The sequence below is a fragment of the Sitophilus oryzae genome, unplaced genomic scaffold, assembly GCF_002938485.1.
Source record: "Sitophilus oryzae breed Bouriz unplaced genomic scaffold, Soryzae_2.0 scaffold_682_pilon_pilon, whole genome shotgun sequence".
Classification (NCBI taxonomy): Eukaryota; Metazoa; Arthropoda; class Insecta; order Coleoptera; family Curculionidae; genus Sitophilus; species Sitophilus oryzae.
The window spans coordinates 5,874,590-5,898,118 of NW_022147287.1; the positions used below are offsets into that span (position 1 = coordinate 5,874,590).

General features: G+C 32.2%; 2 protein-coding genes across 4 annotated transcripts in view; one reads left to right on the top strand and one right to left on the bottom strand.

Annotated features, from left to right (window-relative positions):
* The window catches only part of LOC115887912 (protein MTSS 2), a 94,288-nt gene extending 91,617 nt beyond the window's left edge, over positions 1 to 2,671 (bottom strand). For all 3 annotated transcript variants that reach the window (XM_030907445.1, XM_030907443.1, XM_030907444.1), the window contains exon 1: positions 2,230 to 2,671. In XM_030907445.1, the coding sequence (XP_030763305.1) occupies positions 2,230 to 2,340 (111 nt within the window). In that variant the 5' untranslated portion in view covers positions 2,341 to 2,671. The remainder of the gene's footprint in view (positions 1 to 2,229) is intronic.
* Positions 2,672 to 2,991: 320 nt separating this feature from the next.
* LOC115887920 (endoplasmic reticulum metallopeptidase 1-like) lies at positions 2,992 to 23,360 on the top strand. Its single transcript, XM_030907452.1, has 15 exons — positions 2,992 to 3,484; positions 3,556 to 3,751; positions 3,807 to 3,953; positions 4,058 to 4,226; positions 5,843 to 6,051; positions 8,028 to 8,174; positions 8,234 to 8,386; positions 12,226 to 12,443; positions 15,364 to 15,556; positions 15,615 to 15,799; positions 19,060 to 19,212; positions 19,483 to 19,688; positions 19,859 to 19,983; positions 22,087 to 22,233; positions 22,648 to 23,360. Exons 1-15 carry the CDS (start codon positions 3,296 to 3,298, stop codon positions 22,863 to 22,865), a joined length of 2,655 nt encoding a protein of 884 aa, XP_030763312.1. The 5' UTR covers positions 2,992 to 3,295; the 3' UTR covers positions 22,866 to 23,360.
* The last annotated feature ends 169 nt before the right edge of the window (positions 23,361 to 23,529 follow it).

The window sequence follows — 23,529 nt, forward strand, 5'->3', positions numbered from 1 at the left end:
GCAGGGAATTTCTGAAACTTTCGAAATTATGATTTATTAGGAATTTTTACAATTTTACAAATTTTTGTCGATACAATAAAGGAATAAATTAGTGTCAGACATTTGATACCAACATGCGTTTGAAAGAAAATGCAATAAACATAATATCACGTTGTTTTGTATTTTTTGATAAACAAGTGGAACCCATAAAAGTCATAAACATAACCTGTAACAAAATCATTTTTTATTAACATTTGTATTTTAAAAGTATAAACCACGAACTATGACTCATGAATTTAAAAAAAAAAACAAAAAAGCACGAAATATAGATTTAAAAAACGTAAAACACAAATAACTGAATTATTCTATTCCTAAACTATTACTGAAACTTCTCTCTGTGGCTGCCGATGACGTTGGTAAAGACAGCAGAGCAACAGCTAAATATTTCAACCTCGATTTCAACTGAGTGTTTGTACACATTGCTTGCCACCAACTTAGACAGTCTACATTTTTAACTGACATCCAAATGTAGTCGAGAGCCCATAAACCAGATTTGGCGCAATAATTTGTTACATCTGTAAAAATGGCTTATTATTGACAAACTGAGGATGATTGTTGGTGATATTGTTGATAAATTTCATAGCGGCTATGTCACATAGCCTATGTGTTCTTCATTGTTAAGGTGCTCTCCCAGGAAACAGGAGTTCAAGAGATTCGCGGCAAAATGCTTCGGTTCAAGAGCCATAGGTTTTTTATTTTGTAAGGCGGAGAAGCATTCTTTTTCTTCTGACTTAAGAATCGGCATACTTGATACACTTTCGTTAAATTTTTGCTCAATGTCTTGAATTTTGAAAAGAAATTTCTGGCAAAATTCGGATTTTTGCGAATATTCGCGATTTTGGGACCGAATATTTCGGAAATTTCTGAAATTTCCTGCAAAATTCGAATGGAAATATTCGCTACCAACATCACTAGTTACAACTTACAACCAAACAAAATGCAACAAAAAATGAATGAATTTCAAGTAAAAAAACACTATTAAATATTCTAAGAAAATCTAATCTTATCGATAGATAAATAGGATTAGGACGTTTTGATACAAAATTGTCCTAATTCTAAAAACTATTCTTCACTCTTCCTGGACCTTTTCTTGATATTAGTCAAATGTTAAAGCACTGAGCATTGTGGCAAATTAGTGTTTTATTTTACTGTTATAACACCAAAGGTTACAATCCCCAACTATAATATTGATAATTATATAATAATTTTCGTCATAAAATACTAGATCTTGCACTGAAAATAATTTAAAAGACAAAACTTATGTAATCTTATTACATTGTCAATCAGGTTACTTCATTTGCCTTTTAAATCGACTAGCATCTAATTATAGAATCAACACCCAAACATAATTGTTGCGACACAAACCATTAACACAATAAGGTGTAAATAAGTTATCACGCTGTGATAAACACTTAAATTGATAGTAGGTAGATATATTTATCAATACACATTAAAAATAAATGTCTTAATATAACTTGGAACATTCTTGATAAAATATTTACCAATAAAAAATATGTCCTAATAATTAAAACGATTAAAACAATTCTCGTTAAGTGACGCTGTTTTTTACAAACTTAAAACAGAAGGTAAAATGTAAATCACATTTAAGACAAGTGTGAAAATAAAACATGCGCCGCAGCTTACTGAGATGAAAATATTGTCAGGATGCACTTTCGCAATTGCCAATTACCTATTATTTCATTGAAAATAACAGGAAAAATTAAGTTATTTGTCAAAGTTAGTTCATAGAATTGAGTAGGTAAAACAGAATTTATTGCTTCATGGCATACTTAATTCGCCATGACCTCTATGTATAACAAAAAATTAATAATAAAACAAATATGTTCAAGTGGTTACAATTAAATGATGACAATTAATTCTTCAAAATGAAAACAATATTTGCAACCTACTTCAAAAAATTAATGGAATGAAACCAGATAGCTATGTAGGTAGGTATGTATTTCCTGGTTGGTATTTAAATGGCAAATAAAGGAGTTGAATTAAATCATTTATTATGTGGTTTACTTTATACAATTACTTATGTATGTGACAAAAAAATCAACAAGAGGTTGACGTCCTCGTTTTTTTTTCATTGCAATCTCAAATAATTTATATTTTATGAAAGGAGAATCGCGAAAGGCAAAGAAACAGATAAATATCTGATCCTTTCACCCCAAAGGACTCACTCACCTTCATGTCATTGATGATTTGCTGGAATAGCCCTCCAAGTGCTCCCGACTCCTTATCAATGGAAGTCTCCATGTTTTCCTTCGAAACGCTCACGTTCAGGCGGGTCGTCATCGTTTTAACAAAATCCGTGGCGATCTAGGGTGAAATTACGTAAAAATCACCGCTCCACAAACTAGCACAGTTACATCGTTCATTTTGTATGGAAAAAAGGCGATTTTTTAGACGAGTCCCTTTCCGAGAGGATGCGTTTCGAAATTGTGGCGATATCCGAGAGGGAATTGCACGTCACTGCACGGGAAAATGTCCGCGACACTTTCGTTCATTCACCAAAACCGCAACGTCTGCCCGAAAACTAGATATTTCCTAAGAAAAAAGCGCTGAATGGCAAAAACGCGACATCCATGTTACTTTGACGGCTGTTTTCTTTCCGTCAGATTTTTCCCCCTCCTAACGCCGTGCCAGACAAAACAAATAGTCCGGATGCGGTCTGTGATTGGTTTAAATCCTTTCACTTGTAATGTTACTCAAAAAGAACGAATTATTAATTATGTGGCTTTATTTATAGACTATGTATTTCAATTCTCGTTCATTATTAAAATAAAACAACAAATAAATTAGTTTTATTTAAAAAAAATTATTTAAAGCCACCTATCGGTCAATAGTTCACATACACTAAAATACCCTACTTCTGTCGAAAACCTAAATTCTAAAATCCCGAAAATTTGACATTTAGTAAACAAGTAAACAAGGGTAATATATAACCTAACTTATTTGTTTTTATTTTCTTCAAAATGTGAAGAATCTATTATCTTTTGCGAATAGAATAATTATTAATTTAAATGAAGCATTCAAAAGATAAAGGAATTATCTTAAAACCTCACACATGTGTCATTCGCATTATACACAATTCGAGATAAATAACTTAATGTAATAAATTTTTATTCAAGTTAATACCAGTGCTATCAAAGAATAAATATATTTTTTATTGTTATTAACCATTGTACGACAGGTTTAATTATATAATATTATAAGAGTACGATTAGTCTGCTGTAAAAATACCGATAAAATGGCTAAAAATTATAAGTACAAATATTCAAACCCATTCAATCTCGATGGCATGGACAAATCGAAAGATAGTATTCACAGTTTGCCTTTTTGGATAGGGTTTGTAATATTGTTATCCCTTTCTTTGTTATTTGGGATAGTTTTTCTTATAGATGGGTGGTTACCGACCGCTTTGACAATTAATGATGAGGTAAGTAAACTTAAAAAACACAATAAAGGCTTGTTAAAGATATTTATGATATGTTTGGTACTTGTGATTAGGCAAAATATCCTGATTCTTTTATAACCGACAGAGCAGTGCAGGATTTAAAGTATTTAACAGATTTAGGGCCCAAAATAACAGGCAGTTATGAAAACGAACAAATTGTAGTGGATTTTTTGTCAGTTCATATACAAACCATTATAGCTGAAGCACATTCGAGTCAGTTTATTGAATATGATATTCAAGAAGCTACAGGTTTGGTATTTAAAGAAAATTATGAGATTTTAAATTAATAATTATTTAATTTTAGGTAGCTATTATTTGGATGATGCTACAGGATTTGTAAATATTTATGACAAAGTTCAAAATATAGTGGTGAAGGTACATGGGCAGAATAATGAAAGTTCACATTCAATTTTACTGAATTCTCATTTTGATTCAGTACCTATTAGTCCAGGTAGGTATTGTATATTTCTATAGATTACAGAATTTATTGTAATTTTCTGTAAACTCTGATATATATTATAAATTTTGTATCAAAATAATTTTTATATTATTAAGGTGCTAGTGACGATGGTATAAATGTGGTATCAATGCTGGAGATTTTAAGAAAACTGGCGAAAAGCAACAAAAGATTGGAGCAGAATGTGATATTTTTATTTAACGGAGCTGAGGAAACCCCTTTACAGGCAGCTCATGGTTTTATTGCTCACCACAAATGGGCCAATGAGTAAGTCAAATAAACATATAGGGTGTTCAATAACTGTAAATAAACTAGTCATAAGTAGATATGCTCATAGGAGAACTTAAAAAATGTTGAAATTTAAAATAGATCATTTGAAATCTGCTATAGTGCAGAGACTGTAAAAATTAAAAATTATATATATTTTAGGAATTAAAAAAAATATTTTCACACTTACATATCTATAGGGTGTCTCATTTTCATGTGTTTTACAGGGTTTCTCTTTTATGAGTAGATACAAAGATGCGGTTTTCACACCACTCATCACTGTGCTACTTTTTTATGAAACTAAAGATGCTACCCATGGATGCTACCCTTATGCTACCCAAGTAAATCACTATGGAAACTGTCGCAAACATATCAACGACTTCCATTTATCTTCTTTTTTTGAAGAAAACCGCATCTTTGTGTCTCTACTCATAAACGAGAAACCGAGGGGTAAACCGCAGAGGAATTATGGTGTACACTATGAAGGAATTCTACAGGAATTCCAAGGAATTACGAGGAATTCCAAGGAATTCCATAGGAATTACTAGGAATTCCAATTATTTCCGTAAGAATTCCAATGAATTCCAAGGAATTCCTTAGAAATTTAGAGGAATTCCACAGGAATTAAGAGGAATTACAAGCAACTTTATAAAAAATTAACGAACATTAGTAAACCATGAATACTATAATAGGTAGTACTAAATTTAAAGAAAAACGTTTTGCAGGCGATTTTTTACTATCCGTTTTTCTTTTTCGCTTCCAAAATTTCCCAATATCGAATATCTTTTTAATTTAATATTGTACCCTCGATTATATATCTAAAATATTTTCCGATAGTACGGCCGAACCACCCCCGAGAGATCTACTTATAACGTTCCCTGATTTCGCCATTTTAAAGAAACTCTCATAAGATTTTTTTATTCAGTACTCAGAAAGTGTAAAGTTGATTTTTTCATTTCCTCGGAATAATACCTAGGTATATACTATAGGGAAATTAATACAACTTTGGAGTGCACTTCATCAATGATACCATGCGTAATCTTATGGAATTTACTGGTGATCGTATTATGATGTGCAACTGAAGTTTTATTAATTTCCTTTCCTATAGATACGAGTATAACTAGGTACCCATCATTTTCAAAAAATCTCGAGAAAAATTAATTTTAATAAGTAAGTTCCGACATATTTCCAGTATTTTCACCTCATGATCCCCTATTAGTCCTAAAATTTAACTAAAAAAACGCAAATCTCGTAAGAGTACTTTTTATTGTTAGATCTAGTACTTATAGAGACATTAGACATTTATAAAAATCACCAGAAAATTCATAGCGGAACTGCGAAACCGAGGTGGCAACGCTGGTTCAGACTGAAAGAGTTACCGAGTTCGTACCAAGGAATTCCAAGGAAGACCTTGAATGATTGACCTTGACCTTGAAGACCAGGAATTCCAAGGAATTACGAGGAATTCTGAGGAATTATTTGAGTAAAAGGAATTACGGTGTACACTTTTCCCTCTGCGGTTTACCCCTCGCGAGAAACCCCATAAAATACACGAAAATGGGACACCCTGTATATATTTAGACAATCAATTCAAATTGAATATAATACTATTTTAGATCAAAGTACATCATAAACCTGGAGGCTTGTGGTAGTGGAGGCAAAATAGTACTGTTCCAAACCGGTCCAGATGCCCCATGGTTAGTGAAGTACTACAGCAAGGTGCCCCATCCATCAGGCAATGTTGTAGGCGAAGAAATTTTTCAATCTGGCCTAATACCATCGGATACAGATTTTAGATTGTTTAGAGATTTCGGAAATATGGTTGGTAAGGCGTTTCTTTCATAGGAAAAATATTCTGTCTGTATTTTAATGCATGCGACAGAGATAAATATAAATGATCGGTTGACAGACACAAAATAAAAAGCGGCATGCAGTGTTGCCAGTTTGGATAGGCAATAAACTAAACTATGGACACGATTAGTATTCGTAGCTACAGGGTGTTAAAGTCTTAATAATCTTTAGATTTAATATAATTTTCTTTTAGTACTTTTAGTGATTCAAATGAAATTTCTAGGGTAAAAGTTACTATAATTGTTACATATGTTAATGCTAAAAAAGTGTCGATAAATTCATCAGGGACGTACATATTAGTTCAGTCATTGGGGATCAAAAAAGGGGCCTGAAGCTTTGCAACTTTGCAGTTTGGAAAAAAGTCCGGAAGGTTTGCAACTTTGCAGGTTTATAGGTTTTGGGGTCACTAACTAAAATCCATAAAATACACATTTCCAGACTTGCCGCCGGTGCCGCCATCCTGCCAAGATGGCGCCCAAAATCGGTATTTTGTAAATATCTCGAAAACTATGCGTTTTTCGCAAAAATTTGAAGAGAGCAAAAGTGCCGAGATACGCCACTGTTTTATGACAAAATTGAAGAAACTAAACTAAAACTAGTTTTAGTGAACCCTAATCGACATTTGATTTCGGAAAATCGACTATACATAATATATCATATTTTACGCAAAATTGTAAAATTTCCAGGGATTTTGTGCCTAAACGGTTGACTTTAGCGAAAATTTTCATAAAACCTTTTTTATAGGAAATTTTATTCTCTTTAATTTTGCTCTCTACAAATTTTCGCGAAAAACGCATAGTTTTCGAGATATTCACAAAATATCGATTTTGGGCGCCATATTAGCAAGATGGCGGCGCCGGCGGCAAGTCTGGAAATGTGCATTTTATGGATTTTAGTTAGGGACCCCAAAACCTATAAACCTGCAAAGTTGCAAAACTTCCGGACTTTTTTCCAAGCAAAAATCCCCAATGACTGAACTATATGGGTTATCACTGGAATATTTAAAAAAAAAAACGTGCGCCACTGACTTTTTTCTTTTGATGTCAAAATTGTGTAGTCCCTTTAATGCCAATTAAAAGTTTTCTTTTGATATTTTGTCGAATTCGGCCTCCTTGATGAGATAAACGCAATTTTATTAATCACAATTAAGTAATAAAATTAAAATAAAAATAAAATTAATAAATTATATATTTTAACTAATTTTTTATTAAATATTATTACCATTAGTTATTATTACGATTATTCCAATCTACAACAAATCGAAAAAATAATAAGACTTTAACACCCTGTATCTATGAAACAAAGCAGAATCGGACATATATTGATATGAAAAAAAAACTTATTTTTATTTGAGGAATCTCCCCACGAGCGATGGCACATGCTTTTTGAAACATCCTGTATATGCTTTAGTTGACACTCTAGTTAAATCATGAGGAAAAATTTACTTTACCTTTAGTAACATTCACATTTGTCACAATAATCAGAACTTACAAAATAACATCAGTGCGTGTCGAACGGTAGTCTAAAAGCTATTACTTAACACCTATCATCTCTGTTCGTTTTCTGATTTCCCTTCACCTAGTTTGCGAAGTTAAAAGTCAGTAATGATTTATGTATACAGAGTTAAATGTATGTTTATTTTTAAATAGACGGGTTGTCTCAATATGCAAAAATATTAGACTTTTAAAAGTCGCTTAATGATGCTATAATATATCCATATTATTTTTTATAAATTTACTTATATTTCTTCAAAACGAATGAAAAACTGAATAATTCAGTTCAAGTAAAACATTCGTTGTTTTTTCCCCTACACACGATGTTTTCCTTCATACGTTTTGACTGGCAGGTAAAATGATATGTGGAGATGGGGCTTTACATGTTAAAATCCAGACCATGGAGTTTTTGATGGCCAAATCAGTATTTTTATTATCCTGTTATTTTTCTTTGTAGGTGCTGATTTTGCTTTTGTAAAAGATGGATATAGATACCATACAGCTTATGATTCATTTGATAATATCCCTTCAGGCTCATATCAACATGTTGGCGATAATATCCTTGCTTATGTCAAGAGTTTAGCAAACGCACCGGAAGTAACAGGTAAGGTAAAAGAAGTAAATGTTTCAGCTGATTACAAAAAAAAATGTTTTTTTCTATAGAAAAAGAACGAAGCCTAGGAAAAATGGTATATTTTGATATATTTGGTCTTTCCATGATCACATATTCTGCCAGGACTGCCTTGATATTGAACTTAGTAACTGCAGCCATTTCTTTGGGTGTATTTATATTAGCTTTGCTGGTTTTTAGAGTCAGTAAGTATAAAACGAAGTATGAGCGTGGAGATTAGAGTTTCTGCTCAAGAATTCTCGAGAAATTTCTTGAAAAAAACTACTAAAAGCCTCAAGAACTCGAGAAATAAATTCCTATTATCACAGAATATCTAGCTACGCAACAGAAACCTCGTTACATGTATAAAATTGTAGGTAGCAAAAGGACACAGGCTTTTAAAGCCTGTCTCCAAATCAGATATTTTGATGTGGTAGTTTCGCTACTACATAATAGAGGGCAATAAATTTAAAAGAAAACAGTTTTCTACAAACAAAATTTAAAAGAATTTTGTGCAGTGTTGCCATTGTGTAATTCATATCGTAATACTTCCTCATATCCTGATAAAGCCTACCTTCAAATTTGCTACATCATTTAAACATATTAAAATAGATCAGAGCTGATTTTTTCAGTTTGCCATGTTAGTTGGAATTAAATCTTATGAGCTAAATTACAATCACTTCCTGACGTTTGATTGTATAATTGAATCCTGAATTTACATTGTAATTCGGAGACAATATAATAAGTATTGTTCTACTATTATGATACCACTTCCTGACGTTCGATTGTGTTCATACCAAGTTCATATCGTATAGTCGGGAAAAAATGGCGTTAGCGATGGCTATGAAATGAATATCGCTGTCATTTTATATGTAAATTTATATGGGAAATGTCATCGATCGTCCTTTTCCAGCCAACTGGACGCCGTTTTTTTCGGTATCATACGGTATTTGATATATACTATTTTTCATGACATTACAATATATGGTACCATGAAGCATATCAAGTGATACCATAATATAGTACCATATTACGATACATGGCGTTCGATTGGGCTTAAACTTGGTATACTATACCTTCAGTGACATTGTAATATCATGGTACCATGGAGTATATAAAGTGGTACCTTCTATAGTACCATATTTGATGACATAGCAATATTAGGTACATGGCGGCAATAGGGCTTAAACTTGGTATACTACGTATTTTCGGTGACATTGTAATATGATGGTACTATGATGCATATCAACTGGTACTATAATATAGTACCATATTATGTACATGGCGTTCGATTGGGCTTAAATTTGGGATACTACGTATCTTCGGTGATATTGTAATATTATGGTACCATGGAGCATAATAAGAGGTACCATAATATAGTACCATATTACGATACCATTTCCTGGCGTTCGATTGGGCTTAAACTTGGTATACTACGTATATTCGGTTACATTGTAATATGATGGTACTATGATGCATATAAAGTGGTACCATAATGTAGTACCATATTTCAATATCATTTCCTGGCGTTCGATTGAGCTCATATTTGATATATACTTGCGTATTTTTGATGACATTGCATTATTATGGTACCATAAAGCATATCAACTGGTACCATAATATAGTACTATATTACGTACATGGCGTTCGATTGGGCTTAAACTTGGGATACTACGTATTTTCGGTGACATTGTAATATGATGGTATTATGATGCATATAAAGTGGTACCTTAATATAGTGCCATATTACGATACCATTTCCTGGCGTTCGATTGGGCTCAAACTTGGTATACTACGTATCTTCGGTTACATTGTAATATGATTGTACTATGATGTATATAAAGTGGTACCTTATACCATATTACGATACCATTTCATGGCGTTCGATTGTTCTTAAATTTGGTATACTACGGATCTTCGGTGACATTGCAATATTATGGTACCTTAAAGCATATCGACTGGTACCATAATATAGTACACTATTATGATATCATTTCCTGGAGTTCGATTGGGCCCAAATTTGATATACTTGCGTTTCTTTATAAAGATTTGTTTAATTAATAATTTTAATTTATTTTACGAATTTTAATTTATTGTTCGATGTCGTCATGTCGTGACAGCAACTTTTATGCCGAACTAATATATTATTAATTGTACCTGTGTCACTTTTAAAATCTACCTAGGTCTATATAAATAACGTGGCAAACGGAAGAAATTTGTTATTATAGTATTTTTTAGTCAGTTAACATTTTTTGTACTGCATTTTAATAAATTATTAACCATTACTAACGTTCCAGCATTAATAAATATCACTATCAATCGCCCAGTATATTATTAATTTTAAAGGTAATTAAAGGTATTTTCTTAGGTAACATTATAAGGTAGTGTATATTAAAAATGTATATGTTTTGTAATAATATACTTAAAACTATTTTAATAGCCAAAGGAATAATTAATATAAGTGTATCTGATAAGAAAAGAAGAATAGAAAGAAACACATACTGGGCATTATACACAATAAAAAGAATGGGATGTCAATTCAAGTCTTTTTGAATCTGGCAACTGTGCATATTTAGCTGAGCTACAAGGCCGTCGACGAGCCGTCGCGTCGATCCAAAACCGAAAGTTCAAAATTTCTAATTATATTCTGATTATGATATTGTCGCGCCATCTATTATTCTATTTGAGCAATTTTAGCTCTTTCATTTCGAGTATTTTTCTGTTGCGTAGCTAGATATTCTGTGCTATTATTCATTAAGTTGGCAGCAAAATGTTTTTTTTTGTGTTGCAAAAGTTTTTATAATTAATTATATATTAATTTTAATAGTCATTTTGTCGATTTAATTATTTTTTGTTTAATTAAAGGGCTGTTGTAAGTGTGGAAAATGGTAGGGACTCAATATTTATAAAAATCTAAGTACTACCATATAACTCTACTTTAAAAAACAGAATATTTGTACTAATATTTTATATTGCCACTCTTGGGCTGCCATTACTGTTTGTAGACGTCGCGTCGCCACAGTGGGGTATTTGACACTGATAGTTGAACGAAATATTTTTATGTAGACCTTATATAAATTATTGCTATTTTCAATTAAAGAGGAAATAATATGAACAAAATAAAGGATAATTCGTCGATTCTAAAAAAAGAAAGAAAAATCACTGTTCCAGTGTTTCCACGGTCAGTGCCAGTAGTAATATCGCAACTACTACTACTAATGCCACGACTGATCCGCGAGCAATGCCCATACTACTAAAATCGCTACTAATGCCAAATTGTGCTATACTGCTAATGGCACTAATGCGATCGCTTTGTACACAACAATGCCATCGCGGTTTACACCTCGCATTAGTATATCACTGATTGGCAAATTAGAGGAAACCAAGAATGTTTTTCTCATTTTATCAGCAAAGTCGCAAAAAGGTGCAGTATTTTATTTTACTGTATGAAAGCCCAATGTTTACTAAGTAAAACGTATATAGACAATATGCTGAATTCTTCGAAATGCGCAACTAAATGTCTAAGTATAATAAAAATGTCACAAATTTAATCAAATTTTCTGAACGCCTAACTTTCAGTTGCAAAAAAAATCGTTAGTATAGAGAATATCAAAATAAATAATACGTTTTTGTAGACTACATACCTGCAGCTTGCTGAGCCATTTTCAATCAAAACAATAATATAAACGTAAAAAGATCACAAGAACAACAACAATTTATAATTTTAAACATAAAATTTAGCCATTTACCTCTTATCTGTGAGAAGTAACAACTTTGACGTTTCGTTGAAACAAATGAATGCAACTAAACACACCCATAGCAACGCCATTCATGGCAGAGATGATTTAACTTATCATTTATCTTTTTTTGGGAAATCTTAAACACATTTGCTTTTTCGAATTTCGATCACCTTTTTCATGAATCAGAAACCTGAGTGGAGAAGTATCTCTTTCTTCGCCTTCTGAAGAATTTCTTGAGAATTTCTGAGCACGCCACATCTCTCCATGCAATCTATTTACCCGAGTTTATTAGTTTTATATTTTAGAGATAGATGGTGAAACTTTTCGTTATATCGGCATAACAACAGCCGCAATATTAGCCAGTTGGATCATAGCAGCCATATTTGTTTTAATTCTAGCTGTTGTTCTTGATCTTCTGGGTAAAACAATGTCATGGTATGCCAATCCGTGGATTATTTTTGGTCTTTATGTGGTGCCTACGTTTGCACTGTCTGGATGCTTGTTGTATTTTACTAGCCATAAAGTAAGTTGAATAATATTAAGCGAAGATGTCAAAAGTTGACATATGATATGCCATTCTATTAAGAAAATGTCATTTTCTGTCAAAAGTAAAAATATACCGAGGGTACCATTCAACGGCTTCAAATCAAAAGGTGAAGTCATTTCCGGTGAAACAAAAAGTGACCGAAACTAATTGAATACGTCAATCAATCCTGATTTATGTCATATACATACATAACAGGGTGTCCCACTTAAGATGGATACAAGCCAATATCTTGGTTGTTTGTTGAGCGATCTTTTTCATTTTTGGCAGGAGGCTGTATGGCTATAAGACGTACATTTTGCCCAGGGTAAGAAATGCGATACTTCATAGACGTACGTTTTAATGGGGTTTGATATTTTTCGAGTCAAGAGTAAACTACCCTTAGGACAGTATTTATTTCAAATCTGATGAATTATATTGAATCCTCCTTACCTAAGATACTTAAGTTCTAATTTTGATGAATATTGATACAGGGTGTGTCATTAAAATAAGACATTTTTATTTTTATTATTATTTTTTAAGTACTTACGACGCCACTGGATAAACAACTGGTTTATTATCAATAACCAATTATATCCAATTATCAATTAATAATCGATGGTGGTTTGGTCGAAGATGTTGACTTTTAGTTCGTTATAGTTTTATAAATCTTTGTTCAGAGCATATTTTTCAAAGTTAATAGTGATTGTTTTAAATAACTATTTGGATTTTTGAAAATATTCCTCAATAAAACGAATAAAAATCATATTTCAGATTCCATTGAAAACTGGGGTTTTAAATTATTTTGTAATTCATTTTATTGATTTGTATTATCAAACTTAAAAAACAATTTTTTAAAGTAAACAAAATAAATTGAAAATATTTAGTTTACTATTATGAAAACTTAAATCGATTATTAATTGATAATTGGTTATAATTGGTTATTGATAATAAACCAGTTGTTTATCCAGTGGTGTGGTAAGTACTTAAAAAAATAATAATAAAAATAAAAATGTCTTATTTTAATCACACACCCTGAATCAATATTTATCAAAATTAGAACTTAAGTATCTTAGGTAAGGAGGATTCAATATAATTTATCAGATTTGAAATACATACTGTCCTAAGGGTAGTTTACACTTGACTGGAAAAATATCAAACCCCATTAAAACGTACGTCTATGAGGTATCGCATTTCTTACCCTGGGCAAAATGTACGTCTTATAGCCATACAGTCCCCTGCCAAAAATGAAAAAGATCGCTCAACAAACAATCAAGATATTGGCTTGTATCCATCTTAAGTGGGACACCCTGTATGTTCATATTATTTGACTTCTATTTTTTGTATGTATAAATTTTACTACATATTAAATTTTATTTTGTACACAACACATATAGTCTATAAAATGAATAACTTCGAATTTTGACCGTTATTTTTTACCAACATGGCAAATATAAAATCCCTCTATCAAAAAAGTTACTGATATTCTTTAAATTGAGTGCCTGAACGAATCAGATAGGTAACTCTTTTTACTTTCGTGAAATAGAAAAGGAAAATAATAAAAAAGTGACAGTTCTTCCTCTTCTTGCAAAAATCAACACGAAATGACATAATTGTCAAAAGTAAAATGTCATCAGCTTTTGACATTTCTAAATATCAAACCAATGCCGTCTCTAATAGAACAGCCTCGGAGTGAGATTTATGACGTCACGCTAGTTAGATACTACGGATTAATAAATATGTTGTAGAATACATGGAAAACATAATTATTCCTCGTATTTTTGGTTTGTATTTTAAAAATGATATAGTTTACATGAAATATACATAATATACAGTTAATAAATACAATATATATACCTATTTATAGTAATAAATACTTTGGCAAATAAACTATGAACCATACAAATGCAGCAAATGTTTTACGATATACAAATAATGAATAGGTACATAAGATAATGGGTAAAATGTAAAATATATTTTAAATTTGGGGGTTTGAAAATCGATCTAATTTAACAAAAAAAGTATCAATGTTCGAAAAATTATATTTGCATATATTACAATATCATAGAAAAAAAGGCGTCAGCGAAAAAAATAGTGTCGGATATAATCCAAAAAATTACATAAAAAATATTCTAAATATATATGTTACTGTAAATGTCCGAAATACGGTAAAACCTAGGATTTACCAAAAGCAAGTGGTAGTAAAAACCAACCAACCCCACCAAATAACCACCTAACCAATGCATTAACACCCCCCAAATAACCAGGCTAACCAATGCATTAAGACCCTCCAAATAAACAGGCTAACCAATGCATTAACACCCTCCAAATAACCAGTCTAACCTAATTAGTTAATGCTTTTGGTAAATCCTAGGTTTAGCGCGCTTATTCTAGGTTTTACCGCATTTCGGACATTCACAGTAACATAATATATATATATTTATTTATTAATACATATTTATTAATCCGTAGTATCTAACTAGCGTGACGTCATAAATCTCGCTCGGAGGCTGTTCTATTAGAGACGGCATTGCGTCAGCATGGCCGCAAGTTACTAACCTAATAAAATTAACACTAGAAAAGCCCGCGGGAACTGTCAAATTCAAAGTTATTCGTTTCACAGACTATATATAGTAAAGCGTTACATTAGATTTGTTAAGATTGTGTAAAAAATTAATTTTGTAATTAATTAATAATTAATTAATATTAATTGTGTAAATTTTAAATACGCTCCAAAACGAACCATTTTTTAATAAGGCACTTTCCTTTTTTTTATTGGTATAGTCTATATTGCCAATCACGTCGCAAAAATTAATACTTTTGTGACTAAAACAATGTATCTATTTTTCCTAAAAACTAGTTATGATATTTTAATTATTATAAATTTTAATTTATAATTAATAAACTAATAGAGTGTTAGTTTATAAACTTTCAGAGTTTTTCCTTAAACGTCAGAGGCCAGATTCAAATCCATTTGGTGCGGTTGATATGGACAATCATTTTGGTTATTGGAACGCTATGTGGTGTGCGTTCAGTCTACGTTATTATGATACCAGTCCTGTTTAATTCAATATTCTTTTTATTATTACACGTATTCAGACTACAACATGCAAGTAAGAATTGATTTAAGTCAACTATTTTTGAAATTGTTTTAAAACTGGTTTATTTTAGTTGGAATATGGTTGATAGTACATGCGGCAAGTTTATTTGTGCCAATTCTGTACTTGTTACAGCAGGTAGTGTTATTATACAGCTTTTTTATACCGATTACTGGAAGAATGGGAGCCCAAGTCAATCCAGAGCTATTGATAGGTTTCAGTGTTTTGTTTTTTGTCATAGTCGGCGCATCTCACTTGGTATGTTATTTATCGTAATTACAGTCTGTCCAGCGAGCGAATCAATGACAGTGACAGTTGTGTCTGTCATTTTAATTCGAAGTTTTTTTTTCAATTTTATTTTCTATCATTTTTTGGATATCGTCTGTCGAAATATTCTCTGGCTTGTTGGACAGACTGTAGTAATAACGCCATCAGAAAAAACAGCGTCAAGTTGATTTCCAAGCTAACTTTGACCCTTTTTTTTCGGATTGTATGGTAAGGTCCGACCGAACCTGGATTTTTAGTCTCGGCCGAATAAAAATAGCAGCATTCAACGTAATGACATAATGATTGACATAATGTACAAGTATATGTTTTTTTATCTCCTCAGATGCTAATTTTTAAATACTTTGATAAATAAAAGGTAGATAGTAGTACCACAGATTATACAGATTATAATCTTTGTTTTTTCTTTATTGTTTTTCGTGGTTCCAATTTTCGGAATCGGGCACTAGTTAGGTGACTAGTTTGCGCACATAGCACGCCCACTTATGGCCTCTAAAATTGTGCACAGCGCCTGACCGGCACAGTTATTAGAGAGATATCGGAAAACCGAATAGCGTCATCCAGTATTTACGCGTACCTTATCATGGTTACGATATGCGCAAGTCAACGCAACACCCGCTAATAACGTTATCGCCTGACGTAATTTGCGGATCAATTACACCAAGCGCTCTTTCTAAATAACCTCTGATAACGTTTAAAAATTGCTTAAATGGGCATGTGCGGGTATTTGACAACCGGAGCCGGACGGCGAGATCTTTTATTTTAGGTTATGTTTGAATTGTTTTGAATTATTGCTTTAGTTTTATTAGGTAATTTGATATTTAAGTAGCTGGGATTAGTTTTAATTAAATAAATATGGCCTAAAATTTGGATTCCACTTCTTCCAATACTAAAGAACCTATAAAGAGTCGTAGGTTTACAGCAGATGACGACTTAGCCCTTCTAAGAGAATTTGTTGCTTGTTGTCCTAAACCCATTGAAAGACGTTGAACAATAAAGCACTGGAAATAAGCACTTTAGCCCTTTAGTTTTAAAATACCTAGTAAACAAAACAATTTCAAAGTTTTAAATCCAAAGTTAGGTTAAGTTTAAATAGCGGACGCGACGCGATCAGAATTCTTTCCGATCCGATAACTATAAATGATTTAAGAGAGTTAATACCACCTCACGTAAAGGAAATAACACCTGGCCTTATTAACGTCCATGCACGCTATTCGGTTTAGCGATATCTCTCTATTACGCTGTTTATTGTTATTTTACGCGAGTTTATTTTTGCGCACAGGAAATTTGACACGTTTGCACATCGTCATAAAAAACAATTTTCGTACCACGAATTAGGGACAAGATTTTTATCTGTATACTTATAGGATACCTAATCTGTGGTAGTACCATGGAGAACATCATAGGATTTTATTCTATTTTATTTATTTACGCAAACTTAAAAAGTATATAGACAATTAAATTTACAAAGAAAAACAGATTCTCTTATTCATATATCTGCATATTACATATTTCGAGACTAATAAAAAAAGGAAATCGGTCTCTTAATAAAGAAAAGTTATCATATAATATATCAGTAAAATCATTGGATTGTTGAAGGGTTGTGAAAAGATCTTTTTAGAAGGAAAGTAAGGCAAGTGACGATAAACGTTTATTTGTCATGGAATTTCTACTGTAAATTTTATTGAATTTCAAACATGAAAATTTTTCTCAATCCAAGTACTTGTAAATGGTATAGTAACAATCAAAACAAACAATTTGAAAGTCTCTGGAAATATATTTCCAGGATCATTCTCCTTAAATTATTGTATAATCGAAATTTTCATATCTATTATTAATACCTGCAATTTATTCATTAATTTATGTTGGTGAAAAACATTGAAAATTGTTGAATTTCCATATAAAAATTTTAAATACTACGTATAATGAATCAGATGAAATATCGGGACGAAATATCCCTTTAACTTCGAAGCCTACCGAGCCCCCGCGACTTCATGCAAACTTAGCAAAGGCGACCGAAGATTTGGCCTCAGCCCCGCCTTAATACGATACAACTCAGACTTACGTCTCGTCGCTACCGCACGATGAGCTAGACAGGGACAGAAGACTGCCGTACGTCGTGCATCGACTCTGATAACAAGCGATAGAGAAATCGCCGAACAAGGGCGTGTACAATATACTGCAACGGTCAAAATTATTTTGTTTTTGTACGCCAGCGGTAGTGATTATTTTAATATACAAGACCACAAATATTAAATTAATATTGATTATTACAACACACTACCGTGTGTTAACAATACTTTAGTGTATTGCCAATATTAATAGTAAATAATATAATGTAAAAAACTGCTTAAATTCTGACAAAATAGTAGGGTAGGCGCCGCCTACCTTACCTACCCTGACGAGTCGTCACTGATAAACGAGTAATTCATATAAATGTACAATTCTGCTAAATTTATAAAACTTACATTAATAAGACACTAACATCTAACATTTCTTTCTCGGGATCTCGGTCGGACCTTAAGCGGCCCATACATTATCAAACAAATTGCGCAACGCAGACTGTTTCGCAACGAGTTGTCAATGTGTGATAGTGTTTGATGCGTTGCGCAATTGTTTGATGAGTTTCAAGAACATTTGAATTCTTTTGTCCAACAGGACTGTTTGCGCAACGCGTTGTGTAGTGTATGTGTGGGTTGCGTTTCGTTGTGCAATATTTTAGTTCTTTAATCCAAATTCTTTGTTTCTTTTTCATTTTTTGGTATACTCGACATCATCTAGGGTATATACGATAATAATTGACGCAATGGCAATTGAGGACATGATTGTTTCTCAAACAATGCACAACCTTTAATAAAAAGTTTGATCATAATTTTACTAAGTGCATGGGTGAGGCAGTTGTGCAACGGAACGTTGCGCATCGCTTTGTTGCACATCGCTTTGTTGCGCAACTTGTTTGATTGTGTATGGACCGCTGAATCAGTTGTGCAATGCAACGTTGCGCATCGCTTCGTTGCGCAATTTGTTTGATAATGTATGGGCCGCTGTAATTATTATCACTTAAAAATGTTCCTATTAAATAGAATAGTTTACGTCACGGTCTACTGCACAAATAACAGTTTTTACAATGTAACTTTCTAAATTCTAGCAGAAATATTTTACAACTATGTCCTCGAAATATTGGGACACTCTGTGTATTTTATAAAATTGTCTATTTATGATTATTTTTTAAGACTGTTTTGACTAATCTCCTGAGAAAAGCAAAGTTCTACTATATCATCTTGGCATCGGTGTTTTTGCTATGTTTGGGTTTGTTGTTCACTCCATTCGCCTTTCCTTATTCTGGAAACGAGAGTTCTCCCAAACCTCAACGCCACTGGATCATGGTACGACAATATTACTATCAGAAAAATAAGTAAAAATATAGAATATCTATAGAAGATCTCTCAGAGAAATAAATAAACATAGATGAAATCGTTTTGAAATATCCGTCGATAGTAACTTAGATTATCTTTTATACCCTCCCCTAAGTTACTATCGACGGATATTTCAAAACGATTTCATCTATGTTTATTTATTTCTCTGAGAGATCTTCTATATATCTTCTATATGCGGATAAAATTAAAGAAATACCTAATAAAAGATTAAAACTTCAGCATACTCAGAGACAATTCTATCTGGATTCTGGAGAACTATCCAGGACGGAATCTGGATTTTTCCTGTTGAATATGGACAGGAATTCTCCAGACATCTTGAAATCTACTGTGAGAGAGTTGGAGAATGCGAAATCGCTGGACGATGATTGTGACCAGTATCCTTTGTGTGCCTTGCCATTGATTCATGCGAAAATTGCAAAAAAGATGTGAGTACAAAGAACATTTCTTTAATATAATTAAATAGGTAATTTCATTAAAAAAAAATTATTTAAATTAAATAATTTCATAGAAAATAGAATTTTAAATATTTAGATCTATTCATAAAAAATCTGGTATGATGTATTATTTATGAATGATAATGCATCAATTTTTATAGACATTTCAGCGAATGGATACCTGCTAGTGATCCCGAATTTCCATCAAATGAGACGCTAACTTTTAAGGTTACATCACAAGAACAAATCTCCTACACTAAAGTCAAATTTAACATCGAAGTGTCAGGTATTTAGCTGTGTTTTTTGTTAAAAGATAACATTTAAAAATATAGAAACATTATTAACACTTATCACTCAAAATAGATGTAATTATTAGTAATAATAATATATTATTGAACGAGCAATTTATGCTAGCCATGATTTCCCTAGCCACCCGAGTGAATAATGGCTATAAATTGCGAGTTGAATACTATACTTTGTCCACGGCCATTATACTAATAATGAGGAGTGTTTGAATTTGTATTTTTAATGTTAATCTTACTATTAATTATTGTATTCATGTTTTAGGGGAAAATGTCACTACCTACTTAAAATTTGACAATTTCAAACGTCAAAATTAACTAAAAAATAATAAAAACGTCAATATCATCAGTTGCTACGCATTGAGAGTCGCAGTCATCTCGAACTATTCTATTTTCAAATATTTGGGAAGTTTATTATTAGATGTGTTTTACGACATATCTGTATATAAGTACTTTTTTCTACCAACTTTAGTAAAATAAATTTGTTGAAAAATGATAGATTGTACCACCAGCAGCTGACTTTTTGTTGTTTTGTGTAACTAAAGTTGGTAATTTGTGCTTTATTTATCGTTATATATGTATTTGAAATTTATTGATGCTGCTTCAAGTTTTCTGCAATAAAACATACTTCTACCACAGATTAGGTATCCTATAAGTATACAGATAAAAATCTTGATCCTAATTCGTGGTACGAAAATTGTTTTTTATGACGATGTGCAAACTAGTCAAATTTCCTGTGCGCAAAAATAAACTTGCGTAAAATAACAATAAACAGCGTAATAGAGAGATATCGCTAAACCGAATAGCGTGCATGGACATTAATAAGGCCAGGTGTTATTTCCTTTACGTGAGGTGGTATTAACTCTCTTCATTTATAGTTATCGGATCGGAAAGAATTCTGATCGCGTCGCGTCCGCTATTTAAACTTAACCTAACTTTGAATTTAAAACTTTGATATTGTTTTGTTTAGTAGGTATTTTAAAACTAAAGAGCTAAAGTGCTTATTTCCAGTGCTTTATTGTTCAACGTATGCCAGTGGGTTTAGGGCAACAAGCAACAAATTCTCTTAGAAGGGCTAAGTCGTCATCTGCTGTAAACCTAAGACTCTTTATAGGTTCTTTAGTATTGGAAGAGGTGGAATCCATATTTTGAGCCATATTTATTTAATTAAAACTAATCCCAGCTACTTAAATATCAAATTACCTAATAAAACTAAAGCAATAATTCAAAACAATTCAAACATAACCTAAAATAAAAGATCTCGCCGGCCGGCTCCGGTTGTCAAATACCCGCACATGCCCATTTAAGCAATTTTTAAACGTTATTTAGAAATAGCGCTTGGTGTAATTGATCCGCAAATTACGTCAGGCGGTAACGTTATTAGCGGGTGTTGCGTTAAAAATTGACTCGCGCATATCGTAACCATGATAAGGTACGCATAAATACTGGATGACGCTATTCGGTTTTTCCGATATCTCTCTAATAACTGTGCCGGTCAGGCGCTGTGCACAATTTTAGAGGCCATAAGTGGGCGTGCTATGTGCGCAAACTAGTCACCTAACTAGTGCCCGATTCCGAAAATTGGAACCACCAAAAACAATAAAGAAAAAACAAAGATTATAATATACAGATCTGTGCTTTTAACAATTTTAGTTGAGTACAGTTGTTGGAGAACGATAAATTGGAGTACCAGCATCTGACTTTTTGTTGTTTTGTGTAACTAAAGTTGGTAATTTAATAATCACTTAATAATCACTACCTACTTAACATTTGACAATTTTAAACGTCAAAATTAATAAAAAGAAAAGATAAGAGATACGCCGCACATCGGGATTTTGTGAGTGTCACGTAATGCAACGTGTCACGTAATGCAACAAATGTAAAGTAAATGCAAAGTGTAATTTATCATAATTCAGTGTTATCAGCTGTTATATTTCATTCTATTACAAATATGGGCACCATATTCCTTCAGCTAGGAAGTAGAATATTGATTTATTATTAAGTGGTCGTGGACAAAATAGTTTTTATTATTTCTCTTGATATATTTTTGTCTCTTGAATTGCCAATATTTTTATGTTTTATTTCAGGACCTGATAAGCTAATTTTTTATTTTACGCCAAGATCGAATATAAACGTTTTGAGTACGTCCCTGTCAAAGGAAATGAAGCCATCTAAAATCGCCTTTCAACATCGCCCTGTATATATATTCTTGTATCAACGAGGGAAGAACGATGGTAAGCAAAAACAATATTTTTAGGTGCCGAAAAATCAGAATATTTTGTAAAAAGTACAATATTCTATTATACTTTTATTTCTCGTTTATGTTTTAATATCAAGCCACTTCTACACATAAAGTATTACCTGTCAGGCAAGACGGATTAAAAACTAGTCTATACTGGAACTGTCTAAACTGAACTGTAGTTTTGTTTTACCTTTTTTAAGAGTCTTTTTTTCTTATTTTTGATTTTTGATTTAAAAACCAATAAGTTTAAATATAATAAGGATATAATTAACCTCTAACCTCCCTTTTGTAAACCTTTTAATGCCGGGTTTTTACGCGAAATTACATGATACATTTTCACAACACAACAGTAGATTCGAAGTCCTGTCGATTAGAAATTTTTTTGATTCCGCGATATTTTTTTCAGGTACTTCAGTTTCGTTTGACGTCATCGTTAATAAACCTCCGGCTCAACAGGGAGCGGTATTAGACATAGCTGTCTCAGCCCGTTACGTCCATCAGAACAGAATACAGAAAACTGCAGCTTTTCTTGGGTTTCTGGTCGAATTTCCTCAGTGGACTCATATTACACCATGGGTGGCAGCTTATCAGTCGCACGTGCTTAGTAGCGGTAGTAGAGTTTAGATCATAATTTGGTATAGAACAATGAATAAAACTTGGCATGTAGCTCATCAAAATCGCTGGAGATAAACCGCATAGACATACATCTAACCTTACACAATGGAGATACCCTTAGACCTTATAATCTACGTGGCTTAGATTGAAAAGTGCCTGTCAGGACAACGTAAATACTATTTGGCGCTGTTTTTGTGGCGGACGCGACTCAAAGCTTTTTTTTTCACAACTATCAAGGGTTTTGCACCGGCAACCCTGCTTTTCTTTGTGTCTTTGTCGATTAACAGTTTCTATGTACTGCTTTCATCTTTGTTTTGTTCGTTAAAATGTGGAATAACACGGATTTGAAATGACCAGGCTCGGTATACGTCGTGTAATGTTAAGTTTTTAAATTGTTACATTGTTTGTTGTTACTGTTAACATTCCTTTTTATATAAATTTATTGATATCTAGCATTTTATAACGTATATACATTAACTTGAATATTATTTTTCTTTAAATTTCTTTCTTTGAATTTTATTTTAACTAAAACTGTAATACTGTGATGGGTTTGTATTGTTGGTCACATAATATAGCCGTTAAATTCTTTTTTTTAATACAATTCTATGGGTATACTTCTTACCTGCTTTGTTTATAAAGAATGTTGATATTAGATTTTTATAAATGAAATAAA